This window comes from Hylobates moloch, unplaced genomic scaffold (genome assembly GCF_009828535.3).
Source record: "Hylobates moloch isolate HMO894 unplaced genomic scaffold, HMol_V3 SCAFFOLD_23, whole genome shotgun sequence".
Taxonomy (NCBI): Eukaryota; Metazoa; Chordata; class Mammalia; order Primates; family Hylobatidae; genus Hylobates; species Hylobates moloch.
Window position 1 is genome coordinate 27141009 of NW_026652298.1, and position 27034 is coordinate 27168042.

The following is a 27034-nucleotide window of genomic DNA, read 5'->3' on the forward strand; positions in this document are numbered from 1 at the left end:
GTTTCTAGCCTCAAGAAGGAATCAGGTGCATATTTTATTCACTAAAAATATGTATTGAATACCTATTGAGTAGTATTCCAAGTAATTCAGTTTCTATACTTTTAATACCACTCTTCCCTAAGGTTTCATTCTGTAAAATTCCAAGCACACAGCAAAGTTGACAGAACTGTACAGTGAACACCTGTAAGGCCACCACCTGGATTCACTCATTGACACTGTATTATATGAACTTTACCACATATTTATTTTGAGACAGCGTCTAGCCCTGTCACCCAGGCTGGAGTGCAGTGGTGCAGTCTCAGCTCACCGCAACCTCCGCCTCTGGGTTCAAGCGATTCTCATGCTTCAGCCTTTCATGTAGCCGGGATTATAGGAGCACACCACTATGTCTGGCTAATTTTTGTATTTTTAGTAGAGATGGGGTTTTGCCATGTTGTCCAGGCTGGTCTCCAACTTCTGGCCTCAAATGATCTGCCTGCCTTCGCCTCCCAAAGTGCTGGGATTATAGGCATGAGCCACTATGCCTGGCCCACATATTTATTTATAAAGACTAATTCTATCTATCATGCCTTATCTCTTGGGTACATTTCAGAGCAAATTACAGATGTCAGTACATTTCCCCTTCCACACCTCAACATTCTGTATTAATTAGAGTTTACTTCTAAACACATTTTGCTTCGAGTAAAACTTACAGCGATGAAATTCACAAATCTTCATTGTACGAGAAATGCAGACCCCTGTAGGACCCAAACCCCTAAATACCAACTTTTAAGATACATTATTATTTAGTAAATGTGATTTAGTTTACAAGTGACTCAGGGTTATTCTAAAAATCAGTTTGAGAGGCCAGGCATGGTGGCTCACGCCTGTAATCCTAGCACTTTGGAAGGCTGAGGTGGGTAGATCACTTGAGGTCAGGGGTTTGAGACCAGCCTGGCCAATATGGTGCAACTCTGTCTCTACTAAAAAAATTAGTAGCATGGCGGCGCACACCTGTAATCCCTGCTACTCTGGAGGCTGAGGCAGGAGAATCGCCTGAACTCCGGGTGGGGCGGAGGTTGCAGTGAGCCAAGATTGCACCACTGCACTTCAGCCTGAGTGATAAGAGCGAAAACTCTGTCTCAAAAATAAATGAGGATTGTACAGTGAGGCTAAATGCCAGATGCCTGCGGGTTCCCTACCCCTTCCTGACTGGCCTCATAGTGTCAGGATTCTAGATAACATCCCAGTTCCTCCTCTTCCCATCAGCCACCTCTCCTCTGGGCTGTCAGCTCATCTTCAATGCTTCGTTATCTGGTTGAAGGCCTGAGGTTGTTTTTATTTTCCTGCCACAGAGCGTAGTGCAGTGTCACACATGGTGTGGGATTTTTGTGTTGACTGTGCAGTTTAGAGGTCCCTGTCTTTGCTGAATGCTAGAAGTTTGGCTTTTGGATGTTACAGTTTATAATCTGCTGTGTTCTCTCTGAAGATGAGGTTAATGTGAGCATGGAATGTTTTCTGAGTTGCTTCTCCAAGCAGAGAGATATGAGTGCAGGGCCACCCATGCTTACCGTTTCCTTACTGAGGCTCTTAGGATACTTTTGTGAGATATTAATAGCTACTTGTGGCCATGAAATAAAATAATAACTAGCTTTTGGCAGCTTTAAATGTCACTTTGACCTCAGTGTTCTCTAAGCAACGTGGGCAGCTTTAGTGGTTTCGAAGCACAAGGATTTGGCCAGGTGTGGTGGCTCACACCTGTAATCTCCATGCTTTGGGAGGCCGAGGCAGGAGGCTCACTTGAGGTCAGGAGTTTGAGACCAGCCTGGCCAACATGGCAAAACCGTGTCTCTACTTAAAATACAAAAATTAGCCAGGCGTGGTGGTGGGCACCTGTAATCCCAACTACTCTGGAGGCTGAGGCAGGAGAATCGCTTGAACCCAGGAGGCGGAGGTTGCAGTGAACCAGGACTGTGCCATTGCACTCCAGCCTGGGTGACAAAGTGAGACTTCATCTAAAACAAACCAACCAACCAACAAAAAAAAACAAGTCAGCTGATTTCTGGCTCTGCATAAGGTTGATGTAGAAGTCAGAACGCCAGATGATTATATAAACTACTCCCATAGCTAACCTACATTGCTTACACCTGCACCTCAATACATTCAGTAGGACACAGGGCTTTTCCCCGGTATTTACAATTCAGTGACGCTGACCCCGGATATGCCTAGAAGTCACCTCTGGGTCTTATGCTGTATTGTAGTTGTTAGCCGAGGAGAAAAACATCTCTTCCAAATACGCGGATGAGAGGGACAGAGCCGAGGCAGAAGCCAGGGAGAAGGAAACCAAGGCCCTGTCCCTGGCTCGGGCCCTTGAAGAGGCCTTGGAAGCCAAAGAGGAACTCGAGCGGACCAACAAAATGCTCAAAGCTGAAATGGAAGACCTGGTCAGCTCCAAGGATGACGTGGGCAAGAACGTAAGTGGCTTTGGGTTGTTTTTCTCGTCCACGTTTCGCCCGCCCACCCTCTGCGCCGTTCACCAGTCCATGGGAGGCTAGCTCCTGGCCTTTTTCATAGCGAACTATCATCGGAAATGGAAGGAGGTTTTTGGACTGGTGCAGGGGCTGGGAGGGGCTGAGAATGGCAGTCGAGGACGCGTCTGAGTTGGGGGGCCCGAGGATAAGGCTGGGCTCTGAGCTCTCAGGGGCCATCTTGAGTCCCGGCCATGCATCCTGTGGGAGGCCAAAGGCACCTCCCTGACCTCCTGAGGTGCCGCTCACTGTGGGTTTCTCAATCATCTTCGTGAAGTTGAGCCTCATAGAACGGGGCTGCCTGCTCTGCCGGCAGGTCCACGAGCTGGAGAAGTCCAAGCGGGCCCTGGAGACCCAGATGGAGGAGATGAAGACGCAGCTGGAAGAGCTGGAGGACGAGCTGCAGGCCACGGAGGATGCCAAACTGCGGCTGGAAGTCAACATGCAGGCGCTCAAGGGCCAGTTCGAGAGGGATCTCCAAGCCCGGGACGAGCAGAATGAGGAGAAGAGAAGGCAACTGCAGAGACAGGTGCGTGCTGTCGGGGAGGCCAGCAGAGGGAGGTCGGGTGGCCTTTTTCATTCCTATCATCACCACCTCTCATGGTCGGTGTGGAAACTTCGTTTTCTTTTCTTTTTTTTTTTTTTTTTTGGAAACAAAAGAGTCTCGCTCTGTCATCCAGGCTGGAGTGCAGTGGCATAATCTCAGCTCACTGCAACCTCCATCTCCTGCCTCAGCCTCCCGAGTAGCTTGGATTACAGGCGCATGCCACCATACCCAGCTAATTTTTTTTTTTTTTCAGTGGAGATGAGGTTTCACCATGGCCAGGCTGGTCGTGAACTCCTGGCCTCAAGTGATCCATTCTCCTGTTGGCCTCCCAAAGTGCTGGGATTACAGGCATGAACCACCCATGCCCGGCGAAATTCCGCTTTCCCATCTGCAACTGGGGATGAGATGCCCACCTCACAGGGGGGCTGTGCTGGGGAAGGGGTGCAGTGAGGTGCTGCCTGCGTGGGCTAAAGGACCTCCCCAGGGGCAAGTGCGGCAGCACACATCTCTCTTCCTCACCCAGCTTCACGAGTATGAGACGGAACTGGAAGACGAGCGAAAGCAACGTGCCCTGGCGGCTGCAGCGAAGAAGAAGCTGGAAGGGGACCTGAAAGACCTGGAGCTTCAGGCCGACTCTGCCATCAAGGGGAGGGAGGAAGCCATCAAGCAGCTACGCAAACTGCAGGTGGGTGACACTAGGAGCTTGGGGCATGGGTGGAGGGAGGGCACAGTTCCCCTCAGGCCACCCAAGTCAGCAGAGCAGGCCCCAGGAAGCAAGCCTGCACCTGCCATTGGTGTGGGTTCAGCTGGGGTTTTTCTGGCACCATTTAGGTTTTGGTGGCTGTCTCCTGCCCTGGGTAGGGCAGCATTATTAGGTATTTGGCCACTGCCCTCAGATCACATCAGGGGCTCGCTTCTCAGGCAGGTCTGTGGAGCCCACCCAGAATGGTGCTCCCAGCCTGCCACCAGCCACCTGGAACGGAGGGCCATGCTCATGCAATGGGAACTTCTTTGTGGTCAACTGCAGAAAATCCAAGGGGTGGGTGTGCAAAGCCAAATTGGGCAGCAGAACTTGGGGGAGTAAAGACATCTGAGCTTGTCCTTCCTGTTGACTCATGCAGGCTCAGATGAAGGACTTTCAAAGAGAGCTGGAAGATGCCCGTGCCTCCAGAGATGAGATCTTTGCCACAGCCAAAGAGAATGAGAAGAAAGCCAAGAGCTTGGAAGCAGACCTCATGCAGCTCCAAGAGGTAAAGCCCTGCCTTGCTAGGAGAGCCTCAGATGCGGGTGTCATGGTAGCACCCCTTGGCAGCTCCAGTCAGTGCATTCCCAGATTTCATTTCGTCCTCCTGTGGGGTCCACCTGTCTAGAAAGACACATGCTCCCCCTCCTCTATGTATTCATGAGGCCTCCCCTGACCTCAGAGGAAGAACATGTACTTTCGAGGGTGGCTGAGGAGGCAGGGTGGACTCTCGGTGGGGCTTGGCCTCTCCCTGGCAGGCAACAGGCTTCCTACCTCCCACCTAGGACCTCGCCGCAGCTGAGAGGGCTCGCAAACAGGCGGACCTCGAGAAGGAGGAACTGGCAGAGGAGCTGGCCAGTAGCCTGTCGGGAAGGTAGGAAACTGAATGGAGGAAAAGGGCTCTGAAGCAGAGGATGGGGGGAGAGGCAGCATCCTCGACCCCCTTTTATTTTTTAAATTTTTTCGAGACAGAGTTTCATTCTGTCACCCAGGCTGGAGGGCAACAGCACAGCCTTGGCTCACTGCAACCTCCACCTCCCGGATTTAAGCAATTCTCCTGCCTCAGCCTTCCCAGTAGCTGAGACTACAGGTGTGCACCACCGTGCCTGGCTAACTTTTATATTATTAGTAGAGGTGGGGTTTCACCGTGTTGGCCAGGCTAGTCTTGAACTCCTGACCTTAGGTGATCCTCCTACCTTGGCCTCCCAAAGTGCTGTGATTACAGGTGTGAGCCACTGTGCCTGGCCCTGGACCCCCATTTCATTTGTCAGCTGCTGCTGACAAAGCGTCCTCTGAGATTGGGGACAGACCCATGGTGGTTAGGTTTTCCCTCAGCGCTTTCATGCCTCTGTTTGGGGGTGTGGCTGCTTTCATTCATTCCCAATAAGTAGCTGTGTGGGTAGAAGGGGAGGCCAGGAAGAGTCAGGGAGGAGTGTGCTGGTCCCCATCCCAATCCCAGCTTTGCTGAAACGGACCTGGGCCGAGTCCCGGCCGTCCACTTCCTAGCTGTGTAACTACAGATGAGTCTTCTAATCTTCTCCAAGCCTCAGTTTCCCCCATTAGATGACGAGAGCAATCCCCCTGAGGCATCACTCCAAGGAGGGGGCATCTGCTAAGCCGGGGGAGGGTAGAGGCCCCCACCATGGCTGCCCTTCCCCCAGGAACGCACTCCAGGACGAGAAGCGCCGCCTGGAGGCCCGGATCGCCCAGCTGGAGGAAGAGCTGGAGGAGGAGCAGGGCAACATGGAGGCCATGAGCGACCGGGTCCGCAAAGCCACACAGCAGGTGAGGGCCGCCTAGACACCACAGTCTCGCTGCCTACTGTCTCTCCTGCAGCAGGATCCTGCCCCAGTCAACACATGCGTGGCGGCTTCTTGTGTGCAGGCCCTGGATTGAGGGACAAGAGGGTGGTGGGGCCTCAGAGTAGAGACCAAGGGCCCTTACACCAGTGCCCAGACTGCTGTCTTCAGAATACCCCTCTCCACGCTGCAGTGTCTCATTTTCCAGCCACGGTGTGTCTGGCTCCCTGTACCTCACGGCCATCCCTGGAGTCCGGGCCTTGGGACGCTCTTTCATTGTGTTTCCCCCCAGCTGAAGCTCTGACCTTATCCAGTGAGCCCTTGGTGATGTCACTGAGCACCAGTTCCATGGTGGGCACTAGGGACCATCCTGTGACCTGCAGCCCCTTGTGGTGTAGGGTGAACAGGCATCATTCTCCAGGTGACTCCAGGACAGAGAAAGCAAGGGACAAGTCACTCGCTCAGGCTGGGTGGCACTGTGACACTTGTGGAAGCACCCTTTTTTTTTTTTTTTTGGAGACAGGGTCTCACTCTGTTGCCCAGGCTGGAGTGCAGTGACGCAATCTTGGCTCACTGCAACCTCTGCCTCCCAAGTTCAAGGGATTCTCCTGCTTCAGCCTCCCAAGTAGCTGGGACTACAGACACATGCCACCACTGCCCGGCTAATTTTTGTATTTTTAATAGAGACGGGGTTTCACCATGTTGGCCGGGCAGGTCTTGAACTCCTGACCTCAAGTGATCTGCCTGCCTCTGCTTCCAAAAGTGCTGGGATTACAGGCGTGGGCCACCACGCCCGGCCTGGAAGAAGCTCTTGAGTGGAGTTTTACAGGATGAAGGAGAGGAGGACAGGGCACCTGGTATCAAGGGACTCGTGCAGAGGCCAAACAAGGCTGGAGGCAGCAGGAAGAGGTACATGGTCTCAGTGTGCTGTCCTGGGCTTCCCTGAGTCCACCTCACGGCCTTCACTCTCCTCCCCAGGCCGAGCAGCTCAGCAACGAGCTGGCCACGGAGCGCAGCACGGCCCAGAAGAATGAGAGTGCCCGGCAGCAGCTCGAGCGGCAGAACAAGGAGCTCCGGAGCAAGCTCCAGGAGATGGAGGGGGCCGTCAAGTCCAAGTTCAAGTCCACCATCGCCGCGCTGGAGGCCAAGATTGCACAGCTGGAGGAGCAGGTCGAGCAGGAGGCCAGGTATGTGGGTCTGGAGTTCCGAACCCAGTTTGCAGGGGGGTGATGGACAGCAGGGGTCATAGTGAAGTCAGGAAACCTCTTCCAGCATCAGTTCTGGCTTGTAAGAAGCAAGCTCTGTGATGCCCATAGTGCATGTGTGTCGTGAGAACTGAATGTAAACACAGCAAAGTGTCTTGCTGGTGCCTGGGCTAGAGCAAACACCTAAAATGTGAGCTGCTCTTAGCATCTCCATGGTCCTCCTGACATTAACCAGCCTTCCCAGCAGTACATGTGGCTTTTCCAGCCTCTGTGGGGACAAGCATGCTGACAGACCAAAAATCCAACCAGGCTGGACATGGTGGCTCAGGCCTGTAATCCCAGCAATTTGGAAGGCCGAGGCAGGTGGATCGCTTAAGGTCAGGAGTTTGAGACCAGCCTGGCCAACATGGTGAAACCCTGTCTATACCAAAAATTAGCCGGGTGTGGTGGCACATGTCTATAATCCCAGCTACTCAGGAGGCTGAGGCAGGAGAATCACTCCAACGTGACAGGTGGAGGTTGCAGTGAGCCGAGACCGTGCCACTGCACTGCAGCCTGGGTGACAGAGTGGGACCCTGCCACACACATACACACACCAAAAAAACCCCCCAAAACAAAAGTCCAACCGGCAACCCATTCAGTACACACACTGGAAGCCGCCTTAATTATGGGTCCGAATGAGGCATATGATCACAGCACATTTCTTACCATTGGATTCTAAGGAATCTCACCCATTCTCTTCTCTTCTAGCAGCTTTTTCAGTAATTCATACGCCCTGCAATGCACCCATTTAAAGTGTTCAATTCAAGGGCTATTCATATATTCACAAACATGTAAAACGATCACCACAGTCATTTTGAGAACATTTTCATCAGCTCAAAAAGAAACCCCAGGCTAGATGTGGTAGCTCATGCCCATAATCCCGGCACTTTGGGAGGCTGAGGTAGGTGGGAGCAGCAGCTGAGTCCAGGAGTTCGAGACCAGTCTGGGCAGCATAGCGAGGCTTTTTTTTTTTGAGACATAGTCTCACTCTGTTTCCCAGGCTGGAGTGCAGTGGTGTAATCTTGGCTCACTGCAACCTCCACCTCCTGGGTTCAAGCAATTCTCCCGCCTCAGCCTCCCAAGTAGCTGCAACTACAGGTGCACACCACCAGACCCAGCTAATAACTGTATTTTTTAGTAGAGATGGGGTTTCACCATGTTGGCCAGGCTGGTCTTGAACTCCTGACCACAGGTGATCTGCCCACCTCGGCCTCCCAAAGTACTGGGATTACAGGTGTGAGCCACCACGCCTGGCCAGAGACTCCATTTCTATGAAAAACTTTTAAAAAGTCTGGGCATGGTGGTGTACGCCTGTAGTCCCAGCTACTTGTGGGAGGCTGAGGTGGGAGGATTGCTGGAGCTAGTTCAAGGCTGCAGTGAACTATGAACTAGGGTGGAGAGCAGGCATTGGAGCACCACTGCACTCCAGCCTGGGTGACAGAGCAAGACCTTGTCTCCTCCCCGCAAAAAAAAAAAAAAAAAATAGAAACCCCATGCCCTGTAGCCACTCCCTTCAGTCCCTGGCAACCATAATCTACTTTCTGTCTCTATGGATTTATCTATTCTGGACAATTGATATCAATGGAATCACACACTATGTCGTCTGCTATGTGTCTTCTTTCACTTGGCAAGAATTCCAGGCTCATCCATGCTGTGGCATGCATTAATACTTTATTCCTTTTCATGGCTGAATACTATTCCACCATCTGACTAATCCTTGGGAGGAGTCCAGATATGCGGCTCAGGAAAGCACTCAAGATGCCACCTCCGGGTGACATACCAGCTGCAAGGGGTGCCACCCTCCTCGGAAACCACCTGTTTTCCTTGCTGTTTGCAGAGAGAAACAGGCGGCCACCAAGTCACTGAAGCAGAAAGACAAGAAGCTGAAGGAAGTCTTGCTGCAGGTGGAGGACGAGCGCAAGATGGCCGAGCAGTACAAGGAGCAGGTAGTCCCTGCCGCCCAGCCTCCCCCGAGCCCCCAGCCCCCAGCCCCCAGCCCGCCTCCCCTAACCACCCCTCCAACTCTCTGCGACAGGCAGAGAAGGGCAATGCCAGGGTCAAGCAGCTCAAGAGGCAGCTGGAGGAGGCAGAGGAGGAGTCCCAGCGCATCAATGCTAACCGCAGGAAGCTGCAGCGGGAGCTGGATGAGGCCACGGAGAGCAATGAGGCCATGGGCCGCGAGGTGAACGCACTCAAGAGCAAGCTCAGGTGAGGAGCCCGTGGCCCGGTAGGACCCCGTCTCTCAGGCCAGAGAAACGCGCTGGGGGCTCGGGCTCCCTTCGGCCTGCAAATGCCCCCTGTGCCCATAGCCGCCACTCCCTTCTGTGGTTTATTCCTGCTCCTCTTTAATCACTAAGTTTAGTGTGGGCCAGGCACTGAGGCTGGCCCAGATCAGACCGGGGCCCTGCCTGGTAACAGCTTACCTTCTAGTTTCTTTAACGATCGACCATCTCCCATCCCATCCTCTGGGTGAGGAAGAGAAAGAGACTATCCCCACTGTCTCCTCCAGCCCCTCCTTCATTGCATCACTGAGTCTTCACGGCATCCATTGAAGCTGCAACACTGCCCCCTGCCACTTCACCTCCTTCCTGACATGCTCTGCTCCTCCCTTCTCTCCCTCAGCACTGCTGCCATCTGGGCTGCATTATTCTCGGGTATGGGGGCTGTCCAACATTCCCCGTCAGAAGGAAAAAGATCCCTGAAAAGTAGCAGGTGCTTACATTCCTGGCCTCTACCCACCAGCTGCAGAAGCCCCACCACCACCCTGCAATGTGACAACCAAAAATGTCTCTAGATGTTGCCAGAAGTCCTCTAGAGATGGGAGGGTACAACTGCCCCCCCTCGCTGAGAATTCCTGCTGTCAGTGGAGTGGGGGCTATTTTCTCTCCCATGCCTCTAGTACCTTGGGGGTCCCCCCCCTGCTCCCAAGGGCTGCTTCCACCACCCTGTCCATCCATCCCAATTGGCTCCCTGAAGGTTTTAGCTCCGGGCTTCCTGTCTCCCACACCACTCCTCACAGTTCTCCATGATTTCAACATCCAGGTGGGTGACGCAGCCTCTCGGTTCGTTGACCTTCTGGGTGATCCTGCTGCTTCTACCGGGCTAACCAGTGCTCCTAGGAGCCCTCACAATTTGACCCTCAGGCTTCTCGTTGTCTACCTGGCGCCACCTTTCTTTGGCTCTGTCCCCAACGGGGTCTTCACTCCATCAGTGCCATCAGTCTCTGACCTAGCTCCAAACCAGCCGTCTAGTAACTGCCATCGCGCATCCTCAACATCCGGTTCCCCTTCTTGCATTGCTGCAATCATTTGGTGAAAGCACAACCCCAATGAAACTCAACACTTGGCCCAGCACAGGGCTCACAGCTCTAATCCCAGCACTTTGGGAGGCCAAGGCAGGTGAATCGCTTTGAGCTCAGGAGTTCAAGATCAGCAAGACCCCATCTCTACAAAAAACAAGCAAACAAAAATCAGCCAGGTGTGATGGCACACATCTAAAATCCCAGCTACTCAGGAGGCTGAGGTGGGAGGATTGGTGGGACCCCAGAGGTCAAGGCTGCAGTGAGCCATGATCTAGCCAATGCAGTAACCCCGGATGACAGAGTGAGACCCTGTCTCAAAAAACCCAAAACCCACTCTCCAGCTTTTCCCACAGAGCAGGCCTTGCTCAGGAGTCCTCCCACACCCCTCCCTCATCTTCTCACTCTCTGCTGCTTTTCACTTTTAATTTGAACTTATGATCGCTCCTCCCCATTCTCTCAGCTGGGGACCTTCCTACTTAACTCAAAAGCAGAAATGATCATGACACGTGCACAAGCTCACACTGCCTCATCACCCTACCTCCGTGCACTTCTATTCTTTTTCCATTTCTGTGCTGAACCCTCTGGCACCAACCGAGGCCAACACCTCCATTGGACCCGACCCTGTTGTTCACTCAAGCATATGGCTCCAAAAATCCTTACTTTGCAAGGTTTTCTCTTTCATTTGCTCCATCAGCAAATGGAATAGCCTCTTAGCCCCACGTCTACCTTGTTACCCTTACTACAAAACTGGATGTGAATGCCGAAACAGTCTCTAACAAAAGATATAAAAATTAGCCAGCTGTGGTGGTACATGCCTGTATCCCAGCTACTCAGGAGGCTGAAGCACAAGAATGGCTTAAAACCGGGAGACAGAAGTTGCAGTCCAGCCTGGGTGACAGAGTGAGACTCGGTCTCAAAAAAAAAAAAAAAAAAAAAAAAAAAACTATGTGAAGAGTTGCTGGTTCCCCTCGCCCCCACCCATCACTCTCCCAGAAGCCTCCCATGAGTGACACCAATGGCCAGAGGTCCCCTGACAGGGCAGCAGCATGTGACATAGCCCATCATGCCTCTGGTCTAATTCACTTGCTTCCCTGGACTTCCCCGACACCATCCACGCCTGCTTGTCCCCCAACCTGTGGGGTTGTCCCTCTTCCTCTCCTCTGCTGATCCCTCACCTCAAAACGTGCTTGCCACCAGACTGCCCCAGGGTATCAACTTAGTTCTCTTTTGAGACAGAGTCTTGCTCTGTTGCCCAGGCTGGAGTGCAGTAGCACTATCTCAGCTCACTGCAACCTCTGCCTCCCAGTTCAAGCATTTTTGGCCTATTTTTATATTTTTAGTAGAGACGGGGTTGCACGATGTTGCCCAGGCTGGTCTTGAACTCCTGACCTTGTGATCCACCTGCTTCAGCCTCCCAAAGTGCTGGGATTACAGGCATGGGACACTGCACGGCCTTAGTTCTCTTTTCATCTCTCCCCAGGTCTAGGTGAGAGGTCTCAACTAATCTTCGCGCTTTAGAATTCCATCTATATCTAATGACTCCTCAGTTCGTCTCTGAGAAGCCCTAGCTTATTCCTAGAACCTCAGACCACCCTCCCGTTCCCACACGGATGTCTAATAGGCAGCTCACAGCAGACATGCTGCACCCCAAGCCCTGACTGAATGAAACTCTTCACCCCCAAACTGGCTCCTCTCTCCAGCTCAGCAGCTAAAATCATGAAGTTGCCAACAATTCAGATCACAAACCTCGTGGTCCTTCTTAACATTTTTGTCTCCTTTATACCCCACATCCCATCTATGAGAGAATCTGGTCAACTTTCCCTCAAGAATCCTGCCCAGGCTGGGTACAGTGACTCACCCCTTAATCCCAGCACTTTGGGAGGCCAACGCAGGCAGATCACCTGAGGTCAGGAGTTCAAGGCCAGCCTGACCAACATGGTGAAACCTCGTCTCTACTAAAAATACAAAAATTAGCCGAGTGTCATGGGGCATGCCTGTAATCCCAGCTACTCGGGAGGCTGAGGCAGGAGAATCGCTTGAACCTGGGAGACAGAGGTGACAGTGAGCCGAGATCACGCCATTGCACTTCAGCCTGGGCAACAGACCAAAACTCGGTCTAAAAACAAAAATCTCCAATGTCTAGGACAGTACTAGGAAGAGTGAACCTTTATCCCTCGGGTCCCAGATATTTCCCCCACTTCATTCTCATACCACCACAGCCATGTGCTAAGCCTCTTACTACCTTTAATACGGATGATTTGATCTTTTAACAGTTTTAATCATACATGAATATAATTGCAAATATACCTCCTCTACATTTTTAAACCAGCATCACCTCTATCAACTGGTTACAATAAAATTAATACGATAAAAATAGTATCAAGTTCAATATCTAGCTGTTGTGGCCCCAACTTGATCACCAAGACCTGAAGGCTACTTCTCTGTTAAAAAGGGAGTGACAACAGCCATTAGCACCAAATAGACTCTCTCTGACATCATAATTAGACCTATTTAAACAGAGTTGGAAAGGAAATGACTTTCTCAGGGTCCAGTTCAGTTAGCGGATGGCATTTCCGGAAGCCATCTGAAATCACCTCTAGAGTTTGGGGACCACTGCGTGAGACAAGGAAAAGTCCAAAGCCCTCTGAGAAGGGGAAGAGAGCAGCTGGAGCAAGGCACCAAGCCTTCAGGGAAGAGCCCCACTTGCTGCATGGGGAGGGCTTGTTCATCCCCCATGGATAGGAGAGAAACCAGGCCTAGGCTCCCAAAGTACAGCAGGGGCCTCGAAGCATCTCCCAGGGTTCAGGGATCAGTGGAGGAGAGCTGTTCTCACTGTGAAGACTCCTAGGGGCAAAGCGTGGTGGCTCATGCCTGTAATTCCAGCACTTTGGGAGGCCGAGGTGGGCTGATCACCTGAGGTCAGGAGTTTGAGACCAGCCTGGCCAACATGGTGAAACCCCGTCTCTACGAAAAACACAAAAATCAGCTGGGCCTGGTGGCAGATGCCTGTAATCTCAGCTACTCGGGAGGCTGAGGCATGAGACTCCTGTGGAGGCTGCAGTGAGCCAAGATCACGCCACTATACTCCAGCTTTCAGAGCAAGACTCTGTCTCAAAAACAAAAACAAAAACAAAAAAAACCCTCAGATGTGCTCTGCTGGCAACTGGTCCCCCTACCTCTCCTGAGTGGCTGGGCTGAGTGATGGGGACACAGCCACTCTGACTCTCTAACCCCACTGTCTCTGCTTCCCTTTCTCGGGCCCAGTGATTTTTTTTCTTTTTATTATTTATTTTTAGACGGAGTCTAGCTCTGTTGCCAGGCTGGAGTGCAGTGGCGCGATCTCGGCTCACTGCAACCTCTGCCTCCCAGGTTCAAGCGATTCTCCTGCCTCAGCCTCCCAAGTAGCTGAGATTACAGGTGCGTGCCACCACACCCGGCTAATTTTTGTATTTTTAGTAGAGACAAGGTTTCACCATATTGGCTGGGATGGTCTCGATCTCATGACCTCATGATCCACCGGCCTCGGTCTCCCAAAGTGCTGGGGTTATAGGAGTGAGCCACCACGCTCAGCCGGCCCAGTGATTCTTTAGTACACACTGGACATCTCCTGTGGGTTCTGCCCCAGACACTTGAGACTTCTTGGGCAGCCAAGGACAGAGTGGAACAAAAAAGACCATTTTTGCCAGTTCCGACATGAATACACACATAATGCAGGTGGAAGGTCTGTCCTGCCTTCTGCGTCTTTTAGGTGCACAACAACATAAAATCGGGCACTAGAGCCCTGAGGGAGGTTGGTAAGCATGCCTGGCTCCTCAGCCAAGAAGGAACTGCAGTGCAAGTTTCACCAAGTTCTATCAGCCAGACGCATCTCAACACAAGCCCTCTCTAAAGCCAGTCCCACTTACCTACCACTTGCTACACTGCCAGTTACCTCCGACAAGAGCTGCACAAGGCCTCCCCTTCTCCTCTCTTGCTAGAGGCCCGAAAGCTAATGAAGAGCAACTAATCATAAACCAAGGGAGAGGCGGCTGCAGGTTCCTTGCCTGGGACTTCTTGGCTTCTGTTCCGACACTGATTTTTCAAAGCAGCTTGCTCAAATGCTTTTACTTCCCTGAACCGGTATGCAATCATGGGATTTACAGGGGGTTCTTAAAAGTAGCTCTAAAGGACAGACATTTTCTTTTCCATTTAAAAAACTGGGCCGGGTGCAGTGGCTCACACCTGTAATCCCAGCTCTTTGGGAGGCCAAGGTGGGTGGATGGATCACTTGAGGTCAGGAGTTCCAGACCAGCATGGCCAACATGGTGAAACTCTGTCTCTACTAAAAATACAAAAATGAGCCAGCCATGGTGGCGCATGCCTGTAATCCCAGCTACTCGGGAGGCCGAGGCAGGAGAATCGCTTGAACCCGGGAGGCAGAGGTTGCAGTGAGCAGAGATAGATCATGCCACTGCACTCCATCCTGGGTGACAGAGTATCAAAAAACTGCTTATCCTTTCATGTACCAGCCTCACCAAGGGCTCTTGGCGTCAAATCATTCACTGCAAGGTTGACTTAAGGGTGCCTTTAATGCCAGATGCAGTGGTTCATGCCTGTAATCCCAAATCCCAGCACTTTGGGAGGCCAAGGCAGGAGGATCACTTGACATCAGGAGTTCGAGACAAGCCTGGCCAACATAGTGCAACCCCATCTATACTAAAAATACAAAAATTAGCCAAGCACGTGGGGCATGCCTGTAATCCCAGCTACCCGGGAGGCTGAGGCGAGGGGATCGCTTGAATCTGGGACATAGAGGTTGCAGTGAGCCAAGATCGCACCCCTGCACTCTAGCCTGGGTGACAGAGTGAGACTCCGTCTCAAAGAGTGCCTTTAATTATTAAATAGAAGCAAATGTGTTTAACAATTAAGAATATACTTAACCAGGCTCCTCCTTGTTTGCTGATGGTAACCTCCGGGGATTCTCTGTTTCAGAGGGCCCCCCCCACAGGAAACTTCGCAGTGATGCATCAGGTATCATGCCTTCAGCTTCGCAGCTGTGTGTTGTCTCAGTATCCATTTCCTTTCTGCCCAGTGCGCCCCTCTGCCCACCCCGAATTTTAAACCCTTGCACATTTCCACGAGATTCCTGCAAAATCTGAAGGCTTGGATATCTTTGTGCAAAGCTGTCTTTCATTGAAACCAAGATCACGATGACAAATAGACCTCATCTCTTGACCGTCCTTCCTGCCTCTGGGCAGCACATGTGACATGACACCCAACAGTGTGCGCCCTTATCACTGCATCTTGACGAGATGTCAGAGGCTGTGTGTGTGGCTTGGATTTTTCTTCCTTTCATGCCAAAAGCCACTCTTACATGGTTAGGGCATTCAGCAGTGCTGTCCTCCCTTGTCCCGTGAAGACACTGCACTGAGTGAATATGACAGTTCCACTATCTGGGCACATTCCTGGAGAACGTACTTGGCTTCTAGTTGGCTGGTCTGGGTCACAAGTCAGAAATCACAAAGTTCACGGTAACTGTGGCGCGGCAACCAGTCCTCCCACGATTCAGCTTTCACAGGCTTGTCTGCGAAGGAAATGAGCTCACTGCGATGTCTGACAAATGCCGGGGGCTGCACGTGGCTTGAGTGATGTCTAGCTACAAACTGCATTTTCAGCACACAGGGTGGAAGCTGACCACCGCAAAGCCAAGCACGGTCTTGGCAGAGCCTTTTCTGGAGGCTTCACGGCCATGTACATGCTCAGGGACTGGGGAATGGATACCCAAGACTCAAGGATGCACACAGCGTCCTTCCCAAGAAAGCACGAAGAGGTCTCTGCTTCTCTGGGATTTTGTTTTTTTTTGGTTTTGTTTGTTTGTTTGTTTGTTTTTTGAGACGGGTCTCCCTCTGTCTCCCAGGCTGGAGTGCAATGGCACAATCTTGGCTCACTGCAACCTCCGCCTCCCAGGTTCAAGCGATTCTCCTACCTCAGCCTTCTGAGTAGCTGGGATTACAGGCTCCCGCCACCTCGCTCAGCTAATTTTTGTATTTTTATTAGAGACAGGATATCACCATGTTGGTCAGGCTGGTCTCAAACTCCTGACTTCAGGTGATCCGCGTGCCTTGGCCTCCCCAAATGCTGGGATTACAGGCATGATGAACAACTTTTCACAGGTGAAGTTAGGCCATGTGGATCTGACTTCACCTCACGGAGAGGCCAAACCAACCCTCATTTGTGTCCATCTTCATTTTTGGAGAATATCAGCTTTGCTGTCACTACCGAAATACTTAAAGCGCAGGGAGAGGTCTTGTTAAGAGCCAGTTTTGTGGGGGAGCAGATGAGTTTCTGGGACACTTCAAGCAGCTCTCCTACCAGCTGATTGGGATCATAGGATAAGCCAAATTCCAGGGTTGGCTGAAGTGCAGGATCCACTGGTCAGTGGGAAACTGAGTCCTTACAAACTAGCAGGTGATTCCCGAGGCCTTGGATAAGCTGAGTCCACGAACAGAATCCAAATGCTAGGCCAGGCGCAGTGGGTCATGCCTATAATGCCAGCACTTTGGGAGGCCGAGGCGGGCAGATAACTTGAGGTCAGGACCAGCCTGGCCAACAAGGTAAAACCCCGTCTCTCCTAAAAATACAAAAATTAGCCAGGAGTGGTGGCACATGTCCGTAGCCCCAGTTACTTGGAAGGCTGGGGCAGGAGAATCACTTGAACCTGGGAGGCAGAGGCTACAGTGAGCCAAGATCACGCCACTGCACTCCAGCCTGGGCAACACAGCGAGACTCCATTTCAAAAAAAAAATTCCAGATTCTCCAGGATCAGACCCTTTAAGAAAACCTTTAGAGGGGTCCCTTAGTTCCTGTAACAGGTATAGTTGGTGTCAACCTTGGTCTAGGATTTGAAACCAGTTCTGAGAAAAGCACTTCAGCCAAAACAGTATCTTGCAGGCTGACAGCCAAGCAAGGAGCTTCCAATGGTCCAGGGCACAATGTATTTCTTAGGTCAAGGGAGCAAATTTGTCCATTAAGCTTTTCCAGTTAGCAAATAGACTCTTCCAAGAGCCAAAAAGAGAGTGCCTACAGCACTGATGTGGAGGTTAGGGACTACTTCCCAGCTCATCAGGTTTTTTTTTTTTTTTTTTGGAGACAGTCTTGCCGTCTCCCAGGCTGCAGTACAGTGGCACAATGTCGGCTCACTGCAGCCTTCACCTCCTGGGTTCAAGCAATTCTTCTGCCTCAGCTTCCTAACTGGGATTCCAGGCGCCCGCCACCACGCCCGGCTAATTTTGTATTTTTAGTAGAGATGGGGTTTCACCATGTTGGCCAGGATGGTCTCGAACAACTGACCTCACAAGTGATCCGCCCGCCTCGGCCTCCCAAAGTGCTGGGATTACAAGCATGAGCCGCCGCACCTGGCCAGCCCATCAGGTTTTGAACCTGGACTTAAAATTGTGAGGAAGAGAGCTGTGTGGGGAGCATACAGGGAAAGGTCAAACTGCTGCTCCTCTGTGCTGAATTTGGGGATCCTTCTGAGTCAAGTGCTTGGAAAACAGTGCTAAAAAAGAAAAAGACTTAAGGGTCACGTCTAGAGAGAGAAGGATGGCGAGTTCTCTAGTAGGGCCGCAAGTCCAGAAGCTTCTCTGTGAAGCTGGGCTAGGAGTGTTTACTTTGGAGTGGCTGCAGCTTTAAGTATTTATTCCTGATCGCTGCACTGCAGGAAGCCCCATCCTTTACAGCCAGGTGGGCTTTCCCAGCCGGGCTCTCTCCCATCCTCTGTCAACAAAATGGTCATTTGGGAGTTCCTCTTCTCAGCGATCATGAATCCCTGGGCCTTTATTTATTTTTTTTTTTTTTGAGACGGAGTCACGCCCTGTCGCCCAGGCTGTAGTGCAGTGGCATGATCTCGGCTCACTGCAAGCTCCGCTTCCCAGGTTCAAGCCATTCTCCTGCCTCAGCCTCCCAAGCAGCTAGGACTACAGGCACCCGCCACCACGCCCAGCTAATTTTTTGTATTTGTAGTATAGATTGGGTTTCACCATGTTAGCCAGGATAGTCTCGATCTCCTGACCTCATGATCCGCCTGCCTCAGCCTCCCAAAGTGCTGGGATTACAGGTGTGAGCCACTGCGCCCAGCCGAGTTGTTCCTTTTGACTAAAGAATTGGTCACTAAGTTGTGTCCATCCTTGTGGCTTCTTGTCCAACCCTTGCGTGGGGAGCAAAAGTCTGCTTTCTTCTTTGATGTCCTAAAATAAGACCTGTCTTCTGATTCAGGTCAAACAGAGCCAGATGGCCAGAACCCAACATGATTATTTGTTGCAGTCGCTGAAAAGAGTTAAATGCTTCTTTCTAACAGTGAAGGTCGGCAGCAGGCGGATCTGATTTTTCATTCTTCTGCCCACTCTCTTCCTCCTACCCAAAGTGTCCCCTCACGTGACCAGCCCTTCCTGTGAAGTCGAGGTGATAAACTCAAAAGAACCAGGGCAGAGAGGAGATGGGAGCAGTAAGGACAGAGGCGTATCCTACTGGCTGGAGCTAAAATCTACCTCGGAGGTCAGGTGTACTGGCACACACCTGTAATCCCAACACTTTGAGAGGCTAAGACAGGTGGATCGTTTGAGGCCAGGAGTTCAAGACCAGCCCGGGTCACGTGGCAAAATCCCATCTCTGCTAATACAAAAATTAGCCAGGCGTGGCGGTGTGCACGTGCATGTAGTCCCAGCTACTCAAGGCTGAGGCTCAAGGATTGCTGGAACCCAGAAGGCGGAGGTTGCAGTGAGCCAAGATCATGCCACTGCACTCCAGCCTGGGTGACAGAGACTCTTAAAAAAATTTTTTTTTTTAATCCACCTTGGAGGCCAGGTATGGTGGCCCACGCCTGTCATGTCAGCACTTTGGGAGGCCAAGGGAGGAGCACTGCTTGAGCTCAGGAGTTCAAGACCAGCCTGGGCAACAATATTAAGACCTCATCTCAATTTAATAAAATAATCCACCTTGGATTAACACGTATAATTTCCTTTTCTAATATTCATTGGGCACCTGTTTTATGCCATGTGCAGTGTGTTCCACGGTCAGCAAAACAGATGCAGCAGTCCTTGCAGTGGGGAAAACTCAGTCCATGAACATCCACATCAGCAGAGGGTGCTGTCTCGCCTTTTAACCAGGGAGCCCCTCTGTGTTCCTCACCACCTCCCCTCTCAAGGCTGCCCTTGTCCATTTCACCTTCTTCCAATTCAAACCTTGAAAACTCACCTCTAAGGCGAATGGGGGTGAGGAGATACAGAAGAAAAACAGTATGTTCCCTCTTCATCTCTGCCCCATGGGCTTTGAATAAAGTCAGAAGACAAAATCCCCTACTTGCTTTTTGGTTTTTTTTTTTTCCTATTCTAAATCAAAGACCACAGCAGACCAGAATCCTGTGGATTCTCAAATGACCAAGCCTGACATATTTAAAAGCAGATCGTCTTGCAAAAACCTTCTCTACTCCTCATAACCAATTTCAGCTGATTAAATTCAATCACTTATGCCTTAAGACTGGCCAGGATTTGTTGACTTCAACTTGAACATCTGCATCTTATTTGTGCTGTGTGTGTGTTTTCTGCCACAAAAAAATAGACTTATATTGCAATAGGACTATAGCTACAAGTTTAAAACAGATTTATAAAAAATCTATCCCAACCACGAAGATTTCTTTGCTAAAGAAATGTGTTTTCTTACAACCCACAGGCGAGGAAACGAGACCTCTTTCGTTCCTTCTAGAAGGTCTGGAGGACGTAGAGTTATTGAAAATGCAGATGGTTCCGAGGAGGAAACGGACACTCGAGATGCAGACTTCAACGGAACCAAGGCCAGTGAATAAGCAATCTAGAGTTTTGCACCACGGCAAGAAAAACCAAAAACAACAACAAAAAAATACAAACCCAGAACAAAGCAAAACCCAGCAGACTGTTACTTAGCATTGTCTAAATCCATTCTCAAATTCCAAACATCACAGACACCCCTCACACAAGGAATATAAAAACCACCACCCTCCAGCCTGGGCAACGTAGTAAAACCTCATCTATACAAGAATTTAAAAATAAGCTGGGCATGGTGGTACATGCCTGTGGTCCCAGCTACTAGGGAGGCTGAGCCAGGAGGATCGCTCCAGCCCAGGAGTTTGAGGCTGCAGTGAGCTGTAATTGCATCATTGCACTCCAGCCTGGGCAACAGAGACCCTGTCTCAACCACCACCACCCCCACTACCCCTGTATTCAAGGTATAAATTGAAGTTTGTATGATATAAGAGACGAGAAAAACCCAACAGGAAACACAGACACATCCTCCAGTTCTATCAATGGATTGTGCAGACATTGAGTTTTTAGAAAAACATATCCACAGTAACCGGTCCCTGGCAATTCTGTTTACATGAAATGGGGAGAAAGTCACCGAAATGGGTGCCACCGGCCCCCCCTCCCAATTCATTCCCTAACCTGCAAACCTTTCCAACTTCTCATGTCAGGCCTTTGAGAATTCTTTCCCCACTCTCCTGGTTTCCACACCTCAGACACGCACAGTTCACCAAGTGCCTTCTGTAGTCACATGAATTGAAAAGGAGACGCTGCTCCCACGGAGGGGAGCAGGAATGCTGCACTGTTTACACCCTGACTGTGCTTAAAAACACTTTCACTAATAAATGGTTATAAATCACAATGTCGTTGGCTTTTCTGTTGAGCTGTTTTCTATAGAGGAAAAGAAGTTGGGGAAAGCTGGGTTTTGCTTCATCGTCCCAAAGATTCTCTGAAGTCAGGGTTAATTTCATGAATGGAGAAAATGAGGGCTAGAGAGGCGAAATCAATTGCCTACGACCCCACAGCCAGCAAAAGAGCAGAGCAGAGATGCAAAGTTAGACTGTCTAAGGGGGTTATTGGGCTGCTCGGTGGGGAAGGCGGGGGAGACAAGGTGATGTGTGGTCCAAGGGCCACTGCCCCCTGCCCTCAAACATGACTGGGAAGAACATCTTGACTCATCAAAACCAATATCATATGAAAAATACAAGATTTCCTTGATTTTTTAAGTTAAAACACAAGGTCTTGTCCAATGAGTCAGCAAACACTTTCCACAAAAGGTCAGATGGTGGCTGGGTACAGTGGCTCACACGTGGAATCTCAGCACTTTGGGAGGCTGAGATGGGAAAATCACTTGAGGCCAGGAGTTGGAGGCCAGCCTGGCCGAGAGAGACCCCCGTCTCTATTTAAAAAAAAAAAAAAAAAAAAAGGTGTTTTTTATTTTTTGTTAGTAAGCCAGGCAGGATAGTGCACACCTGTACTCCCAACCTCTTGGAAGACTAAGGCAGGAGGATCGTATGAGCCAGGAGTTCGAGGCTGCAGTGAGCTATGATCACGCCACTGCACTGCAGCCCAGGTAACAGTAACACCACCACCACCACCCAGCCAGATAGTATTTTAGCCTTTACAGGCTACATATGGTCTTGCCGAATATTCATCTGCTTTAAAACAACCCTTAAAAACATAACAAATCATTCTTAGAGTAAGGGCCATAAAAACAAGCTGTAGGCCTTATCCTTCTTTCAGCTTGAGTGTTTTAGGCAGACATATCTGCAAAGGTTCTGTTCAACACAAACGATGTCGTATACCACCAACTCCATGGGATCAGACAGATTTGGGAGACAGGAAACATGGAAACGAAGGACTCCACCTTGTGACCAGATGCTAATATGCCTTGAATGACGCACAAACACATCCTGGGTACATTTCTAAAAACCTGGCTTGAATAGAAATTTTTTAAAATATTTTTTCATATTTTATATAACTTGGTTAAAAAAAGTTTTTCACCACTCTATGGGAAAACATTAAAGTACAAACATACAAAGCCTCGACCAGCAGCCCAAACAAGTTCAACATTCGTTTCTCTTGATTTTATTGATCTTTTAAAAAAATAAAAAGACATCTTTTGTGGATACAGGTTAGGATGTTTCTAGGGTAAGAAACCCACCATCGCGGCTTAATTCTCTGCGGAATTTCAGTAGCACTTGGAAAGGTCTGTTTTCAACCTGAAATTTTTGCTGTTCTTCCAGAAAATAATTTAGTAACAAAATGAAGGCCGTGAAGCTGCTGGCACACTCCAGAAATTAGTGTGTTCTTTTAACTTGTGTCCCAAAGAGACAGCAGTTCCTAACACACAGTGATGAGTGGACACGCCGTGGTGCGTTGGAAATCCCGTGTTCACGTCTTTGACAAGGAAGCCTCCTACAATGATCTTGTGCTTTAATCTTACTTGATGATCACCCTGGTTACTTCATTATGCCTTTGAAGTCCTGTTCTTAGCGGCTGCATTACCAAGGCCATCCTGCCCCAAAGACCCCTCAGGGTCCTGAGGTAGAATTCCCCCCACCCCACCAGGGGACTCAGGAAAATGAATGATCACAGTTTGCCAAAAGAGGACAGATTTCCCACTGACGCTGGTTGGTCTGGAAAATTACTCTGAAAACTCGAACACACCTCTAGAAATCTCAATGAGAAGCTGAGAAGCAGGCTACAGTCTCAGAGGTTTATGACACTTTTTTTTTTTTTTTTTTTTTTTTTTTTTTTTTGGAGACAGAGTCTCCCTCTGTTGCCCAGGCTGGAGTACAGTAGCGCGATCCTGGCTCACTGCAACCTCCGCCTCCCGGGTTCAAGCAATTCTCCTGCCTCAACATCTGGAGTAGCTGGAATTATAGGCACACACCACCGCACCCAGCTAATTTTTTGTATTTTTAGTAGAGATGGGGTTTCACCATGTTTGCCAGGCTGGTCTTGAACTCCTGACCTCAGGTAATCCACCCGCCTCGGCCTCCCAAAGTCTTAGGATTACAGGCCTGAGCTAACGCACCCGGCCTATTCCACAGTTTTTAAAAAGGCATGTGACCGTTCTGTTCTCTGTTCTTAGACATGATTTCAGTACACTACAAAGCACTGGGAGATTTTGTTCTGGAAGACAATTCCAGCTGGTTGGGGGCTGGGGAAGAGCCTCTGAGAGAAGCTCCATCCCACATTTAAGGAGACTTGGGACATTAAAAACACCTGTCAAGACCAATCAGGGGCCAGGCACAGTGGCTCACGCCTGTAATTCCAGCACTCTGGAAGGCTGAGGTGGGAGTATCACTTGAGGCCAGGAGTTCAAGACCAGCCTGGCCAACATGGTGAAACCCCGTTTCTCACTAAAAATACAAAATTAGTGGGTGTAGTGGCACACTCCTGTAGTCCCAGCTACTTGGGAAGCTGAGATAAGAGAATCGCTTGAACCTGGGAGGCTGAGGCTGCAGTGAGCTGAGATCACGCCGCCACACTCCAGCCTGGGCAACAGAGCGAGAGTCTATCTCAAAAACAAAAACAGGGTAGCCTCATCACCGGCACCTTAGAGCCCTTCCCAGAGAGCCCCTTTTGTCCCTCTTTGCAATGCACACAGTGGCAGGCAAGGATGAGGAGACATTTCCCAGGGACAAACTCCAGAGCACAGGTGATGGCCTCGGTCACTGGCTTGGGCCGCAAAGCTAACTAACTATGGTGACTGCTCTTATTTCTCAAACTAACTTGAAGCAAAAACCTAGTATAGAAAGACGACAAAGGGTAACGACTCCTGCACCGACACCAAGAGCTTCAGCTTCCATGGTTTTCCTAAAGCAACATCTTGACTACCCCCTGGGCTGATGGCAGCGGCGATGAAGACATGTGTGAAGGCGGCTTCCCAAATTCCAGGCGCTTCCCCAACCTTCAGACAGAGCAAACCAAATTAAGCTGACATGACAGCTGTGACAAACTGGCTAGCACCGGGGCCCACAGAGTTATAAGGGTGAACATCTAGAGTCAGGAGCAGGGTCTCACATGGGCCTCAATTTTCTCTCCTGTGAAATGAAGAAGAGGACACTGGCTACCTGGCTCTCAGATTCCAAGGTCACACAAAACGCCCAGTCTCAGACCCACTAGAAAAATCCATCTCTTACCTATTTGTTTTACAGCCTGGGCAACATAGTGAGACCCTGTCTCTACAAAAAATGCAAACAAAAATTAGCTGTGTGTGGTGGCCTGCATGTGTAGTCCCAGCTACTTGGGAGGCTGAGGTGGGAGGATAGCTTGAGCCCAGGAGGCGGAGGCTGCAGTGAGCCGAGATCACGCCACTGCAGTCTAGCCTGGGTGACAGAGTGAGACCGTGTCTCAAAAAAAAAAAAAGTTAGGCCAGGCATGATGGCTCACACTTGTAATCCCCAGCACTTGGGAGGCCAAGGTGGGAGGATCACCTGGAAAATTAATCAAAAAACTCACCTCTAGAAATCTCAATGAGAAGCAGACTGCAGTCTCAGAGGTATATTCTCAAACTCAAAGCCAGAAGGTTTGAGACCAGTCTGGGCAACATAGCAAGACTGTTTCTATAAAACATAAAAAAAATTAGCCAGGGGTGGTGGTGTGCACCTGTAGCCCCAGCTACTTGGGAGGCTGAGGCAGGAAGATGGCTTGAGCCCAGGAAGATGAGGCTGCAGTGAGCTATGGTCGCACCACTGCACTGCAGCCTGGGCGACACAGCAAAACCCTGTCTCGCAGAAAGAAAAAAAAAAAAAACAAAAATTAAATTTTTTTTTGAGAAAAGAGTCTCACTCAGTTGCCCAGACTGGAGTGCAGTGGTGCAATCTTGGCTCACTACAACCTCCGCCTCCTGGGTTCAAGTGATTCTTATGCCTTAGCCACCCAAGTAGCTGGGACTACAGGCATCCGCCACCATGCCCAGCTAATTTTCGTATTTTTCGTAGAGATAGGGTTTCACCATGTTGCCCAGTTTGGTCTTGTGAACTCCTGGCCTCAAGTGATCCACCCACCTCTGCCTCCCAAAGTGCTGGGATTACAGGTGTGAGCCATGTCACTGCACCTGGCCTAAAAATCCACGTGTAAAGGTCTGAAAGTTATGTGCATGCCATGGAAAATATTCTTAATTTCCTGTCATGTGTCTGCTACAAACCCGTCAAATTCCCATGGCTTGGGGCCCAGACAGATGGTAGTCACACACCTTGCACAATTCCTGAATCTGAAAGCTGCCCCCTTTTTTTTTTTTCTGAGACAAGGTCTTGCGTCATCGCCCAGGCTGGAGTGCAGTGGCTGGGAACACGGCTGTGGCCTCAACCTCCTGAACTCAATTGATCCGCTGGCCTCAGCCTCCCAAAGTGCTGGTATTACAAGTGTGAGCCACTGCGCCTGGCCCTGATTTTCTTTAAGGAAGAAAATTAATGACACTGTTAGAGGTCAGATCTGCCCTGTCCCATCAGGTGGCTGGTTTCAGGAACACAGTATGGCTAGAAGTTAGTGCCAGTATCTCAAAGGTTCTACAGATTTAAAAAGAAAAAAAAAGGGCTGGTTGCAGTGGCTCACGCCTGTAATCCCAGCACTTTGGGAGGCCAAGGTGGGTGGATCACAAAGTCTTCAGATCAAGACCATCCTAACACGGTGAAACCCCGTCTCTACTAAAAATACAAAAAAAATTAGCTGGGCGTGGTGCCACATGCCTGTAATCCCAGCTACTCGGGAGGCTGAGGCAGGAGAATTGCTTAGACCTGGGAGGCAGAGGTTGCAGTGAGCTAGGATCGTGCCATTGCACTCCAGCCTGGGTGACAGAGCAAGACTCCATCTCAAAAAAAAAAAAAAAAAAATCTTCAGGGAAAGCAGAGCCGTGATTGATACTCAATTCCCCAAATAAGGGCTTTATTTTTATTTAATTAATTAACTTTTTGATATGGAGTCTTGCTCTGTCACCCAGGCTGCTGTGCAGAGGCACAATTTTGGCTCACTGCAATCTCTGCCTCCAGGGTTCAAGTGATTCCCCTTCCTCAGCCTCCTGAGTAGCTGGGACTATAGGCACATGCGATATGCCTGGCTCATTTTTCTATTTTTTTGGTGGAGATGGGGTTTTACCAATGTTGCCCAGACTGGTTTTGAACTCCTCACCTCAAGTGATCCACCTGCCTTGGCCTCCCAGACTGCTGGGATTACAGGCGAGCATCACCACACCTGGCCCAAATAAGGGCTTTACACAGGACATTCTCACAGTGTAACCATGAGTAGCAGCTGTAGAATCAAATGATAAAAATGACCTTCTTGACCAAGCATGGTAGCCCACACTTGTTGTCGCAAAACTTTGGGAGGATGAAGGGTGAGGATCGCCTGAAGCTCAGAATTTGAGACCAAACTCGGCAACATGGCAAAACCCTGTCTCTAGAAAAAATACAAAAAATTAGCCGGGCATGGTGGCACGCACCTATACTCCCAGCTACTCGGGGGACTGAGGTGGGGAGGATCATTTGACCTGGGAGGCAGAGGGTGAGCCATGATCCTGCCATCGTATTCTAGCCTGGGTGACAGAGTGAGACCCTGTCTCACAAAACAAGACCTTCTCTCTAGCCCTTTGTTCAAGCCACAGGACACCACCTAACGCTGCCTGCAGGGAGCAGAGGAGAGGATAAGGTTTGCTGAAATAATCCTGTAATTTAAAAAGACACATGGCTGTGGGCTGGGGGCGAGTGTCTCTTGCCTGGGGCAGGCGGGTTCTCCCCGCCAGCGAGAGGATTATTAGAAGGTACTGACCCCTTATCACCCAAAGGCACGCTGGTGCTGCTTGGCCATCTCTCACCGCCATCTCTGTTCTTGCTGCTCCGCCCAGAGGCCGGGCCACCTGTTCGGTTTGGGGACTGATCGTACACGAGGTTCCGGCAGGAAGCGAGTTTGGACTCCAGTGCCTGGAGAGAAATACGCTTTTATCTCTCAAGTTATAAGCAAGGACTATTCTGTCTTACTGGAGCCCGTACAGAAGAATGAACCTCAGACAGTGGTTCCCAACTGTTGTGCACTGGAATTCCAAGGTGGGACCCCAAGAGGAATCCAATGTATATGCC

General features: G+C 50.3%; 2 protein-coding genes across 6 annotated transcripts in view; one reads left to right on the forward strand and one right to left on the reverse strand.

Annotated features, from left to right (window-relative positions):
- The window catches only part of MYH11 (myosin heavy chain 11), a 153379-nt gene extending 132565 nt beyond the window's left edge, over positions 1–20814 (forward strand). Inside the window, exons 32-42 of one of the 3 annotated variants that reach the window (XM_032145244.2) lie at positions 2241–2453; positions 2824–3036; positions 3578–3739; positions 4176–4304; positions 4582–4670; positions 5458–5581; positions 6574–6782; positions 8680–8788; positions 8878–9050; positions 15115–15153; positions 19849–19974. In XM_032145244.2, coding sequence (XP_032001135.1) covers positions 2241–2453; positions 2824–3036; positions 3578–3739; positions 4176–4304; positions 4582–4670; positions 5458–5581; positions 6574–6782; positions 8680–8788; positions 8878–9050; positions 15115–15145 — 1452 coding nt within the window. In that variant the 3' untranslated portion in view covers positions 15146–15153; positions 19849–19974. Of the gene's footprint in view, positions 1–2240; positions 2454–2823; positions 3037–3577; positions 3740–4175; positions 4305–4581; positions 4671–5457; positions 5582–6573; positions 6783–8679; positions 8789–8877; positions 9051–13439; positions 13562–15114; positions 15154–19848 lie in introns of those variants that run through there. The other 2 variants (XM_032145242.2, XM_058433910.1) reach the window with 2 other exon arrangements.
- Positions 20815–22017: 1203 nt separating this feature from the next.
- NDE1 (nudE neurodevelopment protein 1) overlaps positions 22018–27034 on the reverse strand; it is a 61075-nt gene continuing 56058 nt past the window's right edge. For all 3 annotated transcript variants that reach the window (XM_058433912.1, XM_058433911.1, XM_032145246.2), the window contains 2 exons: positions 26727–26878; positions 22018–23871 (listed from right to left, as the gene is read on the reverse strand). In XM_058433912.1, coding sequence (XP_058289895.1) covers positions 23778–23871; positions 26727–26878 — 246 coding nt within the window. In that variant the 3' untranslated portion in view covers positions 22018–23777. The remainder of the gene's footprint in view (positions 23872–26726; positions 26879–27034) is intronic.